The sequence below is a fragment of the Melozone crissalis genome, unplaced genomic scaffold (genome assembly GCF_028551555.1).
Source record: "Melozone crissalis strain CALT ecotype California unplaced genomic scaffold, PUWL_Pcris_2 ptg000066l_1, whole genome shotgun sequence".
Classification (NCBI taxonomy): Eukaryota; Metazoa; Chordata; class Aves; order Passeriformes; family Passerellidae; genus Melozone; species Melozone crissalis.
Window position 1 is genome coordinate 9,584,058 of NW_026535844.1, and position 11,891 is coordinate 9,595,948.

The 11,891-nt window shown below is 54.9% G+C and overlaps 1 protein-coding gene across 1 annotated transcript; it reads right to left on the reverse strand.

The window, feature by feature from the left end:
* Positions 1–5,433: 5,433 nt before the first annotated feature.
* On the reverse strand, positions 5,434–9,946 carry LOC128945476 (polyunsaturated fatty acid lipoxygenase ALOX15B-like). Its single transcript, XM_054289245.1, has 13 exons — positions 9,593–9,946; positions 9,025–9,223; positions 8,871–8,952; positions 8,650–8,772; positions 8,448–8,551; positions 8,027–8,349; positions 7,748–7,951; positions 7,531–7,617; positions 6,815–6,984; positions 6,617–6,738; positions 6,425–6,525; positions 5,830–6,000; positions 5,434–5,613 (listed from the first exon to the last, which is right to left on the reverse strand). The coding sequence occupies exons 1-13, from the start codon at positions 9,911–9,913 to the stop codon at positions 5,434–5,436; spliced, it is 2,187 nt and encodes a 728-aa protein (XP_054145220.1). The 5' UTR covers positions 9,914–9,946.
* Positions 9,947–11,891: the final 1,945 nt, after the last annotated feature.

Sequence of the window (11,891 nt, forward strand, 5' to 3'; positions counted from 1 at the left end):
TCCTCCTCCTTGCCCTTCTTGAAAACTGGGACAGCATTTGCCAGCTTCCAGTCAGCTGGGACCTCTCAGGTATCCCAGGAACACTCAAAAATCATCAAGAGAGGCTTTGCAATGACATCAGCAGCTCTGAGTATTCTTGTATGAATCCCATCAGACCCCATAGATTTGTAGGGATCCAGCTGGATCAGCAGATCCCATGCATGTTCAGGGTGGGATCATTCTTGATCTCCTGCACTGAGATTCCCTTGGTCTGTCATCTGTGTTGAAGGCAGTGGCAAAGAGTGTATTAAAACACATCCGCCTTGTGCATGTCCCTGTTTGTGAGGTGACCATCCTAATCCTGGAATGCGACAGTGTTATTTCTACCCTTTGTTTTCCCGTTAATATATTTGAAAGAACTTTTTATTGTTCCCCACATTTCTGGCAGCTTCAATTCCAACTGAGCTTTGGCCACACAGATTTTCTCCCTGCAGTGTTGAGCAGCATCTCTGTATTCTTCCTGTGTTACCTGACCTTTCCGCTGGGCACACACCTTCCTTTTTTCCTTATATCCAAGGGGAAATCCCTGTTCAGCCACACCAGTCTTCTACCCTGCCTGCTTGACTGCCAGCATTTAGGAATTGCTGCTCCTGTGCCTTAGAAGATGATGCAGTGACGGGCTCCAGCACCTGCAGACACATTTTTCCAGGGTACTCATTTGTTCCCTGAACAGCCTGAGGTCTGCTCTCATGGCCAGAGCTGAAGTTTTGCTGGTACTTTACCTCCTGTCAGCAGAGATTTAAACTTGATTGCTCTGTGGTCTCTGTGGCTGAGATGACCAATCTCCATTTTGCTCATGAGATCTCTCTGTTGAGAAGCAGCAGATCTTGGAGAGCATCTTTCCTTTGAAGTGTCCCTTAGTTCCTCAGATAATAACTCTTCACTGTCCTGGGCCTGGCTTGGTGGTCTGTAGTAGACTCCCACATGGCATCTGCATTATTTGTTTGCCCCTTTATTCTCACCCAGTCTCAACTGTGCCGTTGCCAGCTGTGAGCTCCAGACATTCCAGCCCTTCCATTACATCCAATGCCACCCCACACCTCTCCTGCCCTGGTTACCCTTCTAATCATCCAGTGGGGCACTCCTGTAACAGAGTTGTCTTATCCCGCCAGGTTTCACTTATGCCAGTGCTGTCAAATCTCTGGCAGTGGGCCAGAGCTTCCAGCTCTTGTTTGTTGTTCATGCTGTGTATGTATTTGTGTAGAAACGTTTCAGGTGTGGTAGATTGTAGCAGGATTGAGGGATCCTATCAGTGCTCCTTTCCTCGAGCTCTGGCACTCCATCCCATTGCTCTTCACTGGTGAGCCTGATTTTGTCCCTTTCCCTCTTAAAGGTAAATCCCATCAGGTGTCAGTAGGCCAGGTGTTGAATAGATCATCCCATAGTCAAATAACCCAATTTTTTCCAGTTGCATCAGCCTTGGATGCATGCATTGATGTGACGGATCTTTTTATTCCTGTCAATATTATTCCCTGTTAACAGAAGGACCAGGGAAATCACTACCTGTGCTCCTGATCCTGTGTTCAGTTGTCTCAAGGCTTTGAAATCTCTTTTGATTTCCCTCGGACTTCTCTTCATTACTTTGTCACTGCCAGCCTGAAAAACCAATAGTAATCAGAGGGCCTTAATAGGCTGGAGAGTTTTCCAGTAGTGTCCCTTACCCAAGCCCCTGGGAGACTGCAGACTTCGCTGTGAGTTGGGTCCTATCTGCAAATCAGGCCCTCCATTCTCCTCAGAAGGCAGAATAGTCTCTTATTAAACTTCCCTTCTTTTCCTCTTAACAGAGGAGATTCTGGTGCCGGGTACAGGTGGTGTTGCTTTAGGAGGCTCCTCTGTCCCAGAAGCACCTTCACCCACCTTATCAGTTGTCTGGCCGCCGAGTTCCAGGGTCTCTTATTTGTTGTAGAAGGTACCTGCCCTACTTGTCAGGATTTCAGAAGGAACTTCCGTCCTGGTAGCTGAAATTACTCTCTTCCAGCCTTCATCTTCAACAGACCCTTGACCTTACAGGGTTTTGAGTGTCCACAACAACAAAGGTTCAAGTCTCTGAGAATCTGGAGACTGGGTGTCTCTGAAAATAACTGGTCAAAGTTGGGATTCTTGTGTTTAGTGTCTGTTTAGGATTTGAGTGTTTTGTACTCATTTTTTCTGTGCTGTGTGGATCTTCAGGGCCATGCTGAGGATCCCGTCTGAGCAGGGACAGCACAAAGCCCTGTGCTTCCCTCGCCTGTCTGGTCTCCCTGTTATCAGCACTTCCATGTTTGTTTACCTGAAACCCCCCTTCACCTCCTCCCCATGGTTACATCTGGTGGTGTCGGTTCTGTACTCAATGATACCTCCAGCACTGAACCCCCTCATCTACAGCCTGAGGAACTAAGAGCCGAAGAAACTTAGGAGTGGATGCATTTGAGCAGCCACAGCCTGCCTGTTGTCCTCTGTCAGTGACTCCCAGTGCGTGTCATGACAGATAAGTCTGTCTTTCCTTATTTACATATTACATATTTTTCTTCTCCACTTGTGATGTTGTTGTCTTTAAAAAGAAGTGTCATTACTCATCCTTTCCTCCTTCAGCATCCACCAAGCTTGTGTGACCCAGAGACTGTGTAAATAGGGAGACTCACATTGTATTTAAATGAAATAAATTAACCTGCAGCATTTTTTTTAGTCTTGAGGTCCATCCTCAGCAGAGCAGGAATGAATGGGAAGTGAGAACAATCTTCTGGCTGCATCAGCCTTGGAGCACGCCCTGGGCCTGGAGCAGGAGCAGCTCTTGAGGGCCCCAAGACCGGGGCTCTTGTGCTGCCCTGGGTAGATGGGATGGCAGCAGGGGCTGCAGAGCTCTCAGCACCTCAGCCCAAGGGGAGCAGGGCAGCCAGGGAGCCTCCTTTGGCCTTGGCCAAGCACCTTCCCCCATGGCTGGGGCTGAGTCCTGCGGCAGCTGCAGCTGCTGCTGTGCCCTTGGTAGGGGCTGAGGCCGTGGGGGCCAGTGCCCAGAGCAGTCTGGCCTGAGCAGAGCTGTGGGGCCAGAGCCAGCTGGGCTGGGCTGGGGAGAGGCCCTTGGTGCTGCCCAGAGCTCAGGACAGCTGGCAGAGCTTGCAGGGAGCTGGGCTGGGCTCAGAGAGCCTGGCCCAGAAACCATCAGTGTCCATCTCAGCCTGGCTGGGTGTGCAGGGGCAGTAATCAGGCCAGGCCTTGTGGGGCAGGGCCAGCGCCTGTGCAAGGCATTGAAAACAGGCAAGTGGCCCAGAGAGGAGGCTGCTCTGTGCCCTTGGTGGCATGGACAGAGCAGGGAGGCGGCCCAGGACATTTGTCAGTGCCAGCCTCTGTCCCCATGTGTTGGCAGCCCTGGCTGCTGAGCCCAGCTTTGGCCTGGGCTGAGTTTGGCTGTGGCCCAGCTCCATCCTCCTGCGGGGCTCAGGGCCTGTTCCGGGCCATGGCCAGCCCTGGCTGCCTCTCTGCTGGCCCAGAGGGTAGCAGAGCCCGGGGCAGGGCTCTCTGTGCAGCCCCACAGGTGCCACGGGCTCTGCAGGAGCTGGCAGAGGCTGCCCAGCAGGGAGGCCATGGGGCACAGAGCCCCAAGGCTGCTGTGGGCACCACGGCACAGGGGCCGTTCCCAGCCACAATGCTCCTGGCCTGGGCTGGGCCTGCACAGGGCTCTGGGGATGTGGGAAGGGAGCAGGGCTGGGATGGCACAGGACAGGTAATGAATGGGAGCTGTGAAGACGCTGGATAACAGCAAGGCCAGCAACAGACAGGGAATTTCTCTGCATTGTTTGTGCTGTGCAGGACTGCTTCAGAACAGGGAGGGGGATTTAATACCAGCAAACACTGATACTGATGTTGAGGGATAAAATGGCTTCTTTGCCTGAGTCTTTGCTGGAAAGGTCTCTCAGATCTCTGCATTCAGTGAAGAGCTTCAAAGAGGAGGAAAGCAAATATTGTCAGGAACCTCACTGAGGGGGGGAAGGGGTTAAAAGCCGATGTGGCAAGGAAGAAAAAAATAAGAAAAAGTAGTATTTTCACTCAAAGATGACCTTGCAGCTGAAAGATGCTAATATTTGGTGGGAGAAATTTCACATATTGTGATTGCTTTGGGTTGTTTTATGTCTGCTTTGAGAAGTGCAATTTCTGCAGAAGATAACAGGATGTTGTAAAAAAGTCCTAAAATGCATTTTTTCACAGGCCTTAGGCCTCCTGGTGAGAGGGAAGAGAGATAAGGAGCTCAGAGATTGCAAAAGCACAGCCTTGTGAAGGCATGTGCCTTTGATGGGCCCTGTGGTATGTTATGGCAGAGGAACAGGCTTGGCATGTGTTCTTTTTGCCCCTGTTAAGATGGAATAAGCTTAGGACTGTATATGTCCCCTTTTCCTAGTGTGGCAATAGGATAAATGTACTCTTTACACTTCAGCTGTGGATTTTGGCTGTCTTGGTTACCTGCATATATTCAGTTCACACACTCGTGGAATTCATGAAAGAAGGACAAATGCCAGTGTCAGCCCCTGCAGTGGCACTGGCTGGAGCTGCGTGGCTGGCAGTATCCCTGTGGGAAAGGACTTGGTGCACTGGGAGCTGGAGGCAGCCATCTGCCCTGGCAGCAAGGAAGGCCAGGAGCACCCTGGACTGTGTGACCAGGAGATTAAGGATATGGATCTGAATTATCCAGATTATTGTGCCTTGGTTTTGGTTCCTCAACACAGGAAAGATGTCTGTAAGCCTGAGCAGGTTTAGTGAAGGGCCTCCAAGGTGGGGCTGGAGGACCTTGCCTGTTAGGAGGCTGTGGAAGCTGAACTGGGATTAGATCCACCCACACCTACATTCCCTTCTGAGAAGTTTAGAAAGCCAGGGGGTCCTGGGTAGGTTTTGGGGGTGTTTGGGATCCTTTGTGTACTTTATATCTCAAAAAAAGCTTCTCTGATAAACCTTGTTTCAAGCTCCCACTCTGCCCACAATGAGGGGAGCGCTGCCGGGGGGCACTGGGTCCCTGGGGAGCAGTGATGAACACTGTGAGCACTGGGAGGAAGCACTGGGAGCACCTGGAACTCTGTCATGTCCCCCAGTTGCCTCGGTTCAGCTTCCTGCTTTGTGTGGGGGCTGTGCGGATCCCTGTGGTTTTAGGGTATGCCTACAAGCAGCAAGGTTTGATTGACAGCTGGCATTTATTGGGGAGAGGAAAATGGAGTGGGGGGTGCTGAGGGAGCTGGGGGTGGATGATGGAGATCTCCAGGTGTGGGGTTGTCCAAGTGCGGGACGCTGGGTGACAGGGTGTTGGGGATGGCCGAGTAAGGGGTGCTGGGTGTGCTGGATGTCCAGATGCTGGTGGTTCTGTCTGTTGAGGGTGCCCAGGTGCAGGGTAATGGCAGTGCTGGTGCTGCTGAGCGGGTGCAGCTCCTGTGCTCAGATGGAGATGCTGTTCTCCGTCTCCAGTGGGTTCAGGTAGTTGTATCTCAGCTCAGCCTGTTGGTTCCTCTCCTCAATCCGGTCCCGGATCTCCTCCAGCCGCCCTTGGAAGGCCCGGATGAGCCGCCGGGGTTCCATCTCCGTGAACCACTCCTCTGGGTACTGTCCCAGGAGCCTCTGGAGGGGGACAGCAACATGGACCCTTCAGCTTCAACCGCTTGGTGCTATTCGGGGGTTCTCCAGCACCCTGGTAGGTGTGGAGCAATGGTGGCTGTCCCCCAAGCTTGGTGACACCAAAGGTGGTGACATCCACCCTTGTGGGCACCTCTTGCAGTTCCCCAGGCCCACAGAGCTGTTTGGGGGGGCACGTGGGGACTGTGGGGCCAGACTCACCCTGTCCTTGAGTTGGGAGCTGAGGAGAATGAGGGCAACCAGGATGTTAGCAGTGGTGGCCACCTCAGGAATGGTGTCGAGGAAGTGCTGGAGGAAGGCCCGGCCCTTCTCGCTGGGTGGTGGGTGGCGCATGGAGGACGGGGCATTGGGGACGAAGGCCCCCAGATCATACTGCAGGGGGAAAGGTTACTACAGAGAACATCCCCCCAAAACAGCAGTGGAATGGGTGGGGATATCCTCCCAAAACAGCGAGGGGACAGGTGGGAACATTCTTTGGCACAGAGTGGGGGCAGATGGGAACATCTCAGCATGGCAAGGGAGATGGATGAGGACATCTCCAGTGTGAAGAGGGGATGGATGGGTACATCCTTCTGACATGGGGACCCATTGGATGGGGACACAGGGTGAGGACATCCTTCCATCATGGAGATAGGATGGATGGGGACATCCTTCTGGCATGTAGAGAGGTGTGACATAGACATTGGTTCAGGATGGGGACATCCTTCCTGCACGCAGAGGAGTGGGAGGGGGCCATGTCCCCAGCATGGCTTGAGGACACCTGAGGATATCCTTTGGGTCCCTGCCCGTGTCCCACCTGCCCATTGTTGACAGCCGCGTGCTGCGCCGAGCAGGTGAACATCACCATGGTGAGGAACTTGATGAGCTCCACCACTGTCTGCAGCGACGAGGGAATACCTGGGTGGGGATGGGACAGCCAAGAGCCTCAGGGACCTACGTGTTCCCTGCCTCCCCCGGGGACATCCTCTGGCAGCCACAGGTGTGCTACCTGAGGAGGTCCTGCCCAAGAAACCATTGGTGAAGATGTCCATCACCCAGGCCTGCAGCTCGGTGTCCCCGCTCACTGCTGCATCCCCATCATAGTAGAAGGTGACGATGCCGGTGACAAAGCTGCCGTAGGGACGAGGTGATTGTGAGATCCTGGGGCATGCCAGGACCACCCTCCACCCCCTGAAACCAGTCTCACCTCTCAATGGCTTCCCAGAGGCTCATCCCATCGTCTCGGTAGTAGTAGTTGGGGACATGGGACATGCCACGGTGGCGGATGTCGTCAGGGAGGCACAGGGACGTGTAGGTCACCTGCTCCAGGCCTCGCTGCACCACCAGCAGCAGCCCCTCATAGGTCACCCCGGAACCCTGGGTGGACCATGGTTGGGGAGGGCAGGAGGTGCCCGGCTTCACTTGTCGCCCAGTGCTCCCCATACACCCCAGTACCCCATACTGGTCCCAGGTTACAAGTACTCCAAGTACACACCCAGTGCCCCTGGTACTCCCATATACCCCAGTGCTCTCCAGTGTCCTCCACACCATGTTCTCTAATGTCTGCCAGGTCTCTCATGCTTCCCAGTGCCCCCTAGTGCCCCCAATACACTGCAGTGTTCCCCAGCAATTTCAGTACACCCAGTGTTCCCAGTATGCACCAGTACTCTACATTGGTTCCAGTAGCACCCCAGTACTGCCCAGTGTTTCCAGTAGACCCCAGGGTTTCCAGGAGACCCCAGTGCCTCCCAGTAGAATCCAGTACCTCCAGGAGACCCCAGCACCGCCAAGACTCCAGTGCCCTCCAGTGTCCCAGTGGACTTCAGTAGACCCCCAGTGTCCCCAGTACACCCCTGTGCCTCCCAATACCCCAGAGCATTCAGTGCCCCAGCAGAGCCCAGTGGCTCAGTTCCCAGGGCTCACCTTGTCAATGAGGCCACCCTGGTTTATGAGGACACTGCGGGCCAAGGTGTTGATGTGCAGTGTGAAGTGGAAGTGGGGCATGAGGAGCTGAGGGAGGAATAAACACCTGGCAGGTGACCGTGGACCCCTTCATGGAGTGGGGGGCTGTCAGGTGGGGCATAACCACCCTCAGATCTGGGGACAGGGAGCAGCAGGTGACCCTGAGGGGGGACCTTACCTTGAAGAGAGGGTGACAGGTGGGCAGGTGGCGCAGCGTGGCGATGGCAAAGACCTCCCCAAACAGGTGGGTCCTCAGCAGGTGGGTGAGGAGCTGGTGGCTGTAGAAGTCGGCGTTGCGCACCCAGGTCTTGGCCAACAGCCAGTCCCACTCATCATCACTCGGCAGGAAGATGGGGCTCTGGGGTCCTGGTGTTTGGCTGAGCTGTGGGAGACCACACGGTGGTATAGAACCATTGCCACCCTCCTGTTAGTAGGATATAGAGTGGGACACCCCTACCTGGATGGCGATGGGGCGCAGGAGCCCATCAGTGCCTTGGTGAAGCAGGCAGAGCGGGGCCGCTATGTGCTGCTGGCGCCCGTAAATGGTGTCGGTTGGGATGTCCTCCAGCACCTTGTAGTCCACAATGAAAATCCGACCTTCTTGCAGCTCCTTGCCCAGGTCAGTGCCACCTCCCAGTGAGCCAGCAACCATCTCTGGTGTCACTGGGAATTTGAGTGGCAGTGTGGTACAGCGATGGATGATGATGGGGTTGTTGCCAGTGAGGAACTGGGAACCGAAGAAGTCATCTTCTTGCCAGTGCTTGGCCACATACTCAGGGACTAGGGCGATGGTCAGACATCAGCACCCACTTACCCACCCTCCAAGCACCTTGAGTGATACAGGAGGAAGGGCAGGGGACAGCACAAAAGGCACCCACCAATGTCCCTGCCCTGTGTCCGGGAGAAGATGGTGCGCATTTCATCCAGGCTGTTCCAGGAGCTGCGTCTCAGTAGGAAACCTGACAGAAAGTGGGAGGCCCCTCTACAGGGCAGAGGGGGGACCTCAGCACACTTCTTGCCTTCTCTGGCCCCTTTCCCTGCCATTACCCAAGTCCTCCATGGCCTCAGGGCACAGCTTACTGGAAGATGAGGAAACCAGTGAAGTTGTTGGCCCTGATGCGGGAGAACTGGATGTTGGAGTCCAGCTCGAAGATGGAGTCCACGTTGAGGCAACGGGGCCAGCCCTGGGCGAAGTTCTTCCACCTGAGCCGGGGGGGGGGAAATGGGAGCAGACATCAGCATCACTGCTGACCGGCCCACCTGGCCAAAGCAGGCCTTGCCCCCCCTGTCCCTGCTGTCACCGGTAAGCCTCCTGCCGTGCCGCCAGCTCCCGATGACGATGTTCCTTGAGGATCTGCAGCTTGTCATCCACCAGCTTCTTCCCTAGAAAGAAAGGGGGTGTCAAAAGTTGGACCTCTGGCCATCAGAGGAAGATGGGGACAGGGTGGGTCCTACCTGAGCCCTCTCGCACCTCCACCGTGGTGACTCCCTCCAGCCACTGGTAGCAGGGGAAGCGATACAGGGTGCCATTGGGGGCTGCCACCCGGACGTCCTTGCAGAACCAGGCATCCTCCAGGAAGAGCCGCCACTTGTGCAGGCGGATGAGGACAATGGGGCCCAAGTCCTGCCCACAGTGCACAGACAGGCTCCTCTCCTGGAGAGGAGGAAAAGGCTTCTGGGGGAATGGGCAGATGCCCTGTGGTGGCACCAGGGACACCAGCAGAGAAGGGACTCAAAGCATCCCCACTTGCTTCCATTGCCTTCAGGATCCTTTTCCTCCATCATCCCCTCAAAGTCCCTTTCCTCCATCCTCCCAGAACACCATTCCTCCAATCCCCCCAGGACCACTACCCACCATCCTTCCCAGATTTTTTTCCTCCAGACCCTGGAACCCCTTTCCTCCATCTCCCTCATATCCCTTCTCACCATCCCCTTGTATCCTCAGGAAAGTCCATGCAGCCCCTCATGTCCCCAGGACAGCTCTATCACCCCTTGTGCCTTTTGTCCCTATCCCCATGCCCACCTTCCCTGGCAGGAACAGGAAGGAGACGGTGGTCTGGCGGCTCTCGCCATAGGCGCCCACCAGGGTGATGGAGATGGAGTTGTTGGTCCCAGCTTCCACCATGTCACCTGTTGCCACTGTCACCTTGTAGGTGGCCATGACAAGCTGCAGTGATGTCCTGGAGATGCCGTCAGAGAAAAGTGAGGGGCTGTGGGGTGCAAGCCTGCTGTTTTGGGTGATTTGGGTGTCGCAACCCCCATGGCCGTTGTGTGAGCTCGTGACGGGTCCTTCCTCCTCAGGAGGTGTTATCAGACCACTGCTACTGTCCAGCATCGAGTACATCTGATCTCAACTGCTGTGGCCATGGGGACATTGCCCAAGCGATGGCCCTGTGGGTGGCTGTGGGGACATTACCCAAGAAATGGCCCTGAGGATGGCCACAGGGACATTACCCAAGAAATGGCCCTGTGGGTGGTTGTGGGGACATTTCCCAAGCGATGGCCCTGAGGATGGCCACAGGGACATTACCCAAGAAATGGCCCTGAGGATGGCTGCAGGGACATTACCCAAGCGATGGCCCTGTGGGTGGTTGTGGGGACATTTCCCAAGCGATGGCCCTGAGGATGGCCACAGGGACATTACCCAAGAAATGGCCCTGAGGATGGCTGCAGGGACATTACCCAAGTGATGGCCCTGTGGGTGGCTGTGGGGACATTGCCCAAGCGATGGCCCCAGGGTTGACCATGGGCACATTACTCAAGAAACCGTCCCATGTTCCTGGCTATGGCAATGGCCCAAGGGTGTCAGGACCCAGGACATCCCTCTGGCTGTCCTGAGCAGCCAAGACCCCTGCCAGGGGTCTCAGAGACCCTGGCACAGAGCCCAAGATGCCGGTGGTTTTGATTATGACCCGTGGAGCAAGTTACGGACCTTAGATGAAGATGTGCAAGCCATGACAAATTAAGTAGAATGATAGTGAATTTATCACAAGGTGAAAAAGTAGATTTTGGGGGTTTTAGAATGGGGATTCAGGGGGGCAAGATGGAGGGAACTGGGTGTGTCCAGCCTTTTTCCTTCTTCTTCTTGGCCTCCATCTTCTGCTGTGATGTTGGTACTTACAGATTGGTTTAGAGTAGAAGCTCGCTCTCTAACATAGATGATAGGTATTGGAAAGTAATTGTAAACATTGTATACGTAGTTTTTAGTATAAAGACATAACACTGCCCCGGGGGCAGGCAGAGTGCCTGGAACTGTCCTGCTGGAGGAACCTCGGCAGGGCAGGAGAAAATTTTTTATAGATAAGATAAAATAAGCAACCTTGAGACCAAGAAATGAAGAGCCCTGACTCCTTCTTCAAGCACAGGGCTGGGAAAAAAGACTTTGGAACTTTTCTCGGGGTCACTCTGACCAGCTAGAGATCCCGACACAAGGGGGTGGTTTGAGCCAAAGGAGGGGCATTCTCTGCGGGCCAGGAGCTTTGTGTGCCCCCATCCAGGGTCTCCTCCATCAAGAGCATCCCCAGCTGCCTTTGGCAGGCAGGAAACAGCAGCGCCTGGAGGTGGCTCTGTGGGCCAGGCCGCAGTGGAGCAGCTCCGTCAGTGATTCCAGCACTGGGCCTGGGGGCACTCCTGGGAGGTGGTGAGGGGTGAGTGGGACCGCTGGCATCGGAACACCCCTGAACGGCACTCCTGGGAATCAGAACTGCTATTGCCCGAAACTGTGAGCCCCATGAGCCCCACATTCCTGCGCGTCAAGACCCCCCTGCTCTACATTGCCTGGCCCTGGCACCACTCTCTGTCCTCTTTCGCAGCCATCCCACCTCTCCCAACCCCCAGCCTCTTCCTTTCCCTTGAACCTGGCACCCTGTGCCCATTCCTGCCTTTCCCAGTCCCCAAACTCTGCTTTCCTCAACACCAGCGATGCCCTGAACACTTCTTTCTGGAGATCTTGCCTCTCCCCACCCTTATACCTGCCTTTCCTTACCCTGGGGACCCCCCAAAATGCAATTCCTACCACTGGGAACCTTGAACTGCAATTCAAGAGCACCAAGATGGCCTGGTCCACTCTTCCATGCACAGAACAACCCTGAACCCCCTTTCCCAGCCACCCCGTCTCTCCAACCTCCAGACCCTCCTTTTTCTTTGTCCTGGGACCCCTGCACCCCCATTCCTGCCTTTCTCCTTTCCTTAACAGTGGGGACTGTCACAATCCGCTAGTACAAGTGGGGGTTGTGATGGTTCCTTAACTGATCTCAGAGTGCAAAAACAACACAGAGGGGATTTCATAACTGTGTATAGGTTTGATGAGGGGTTCAGCAATT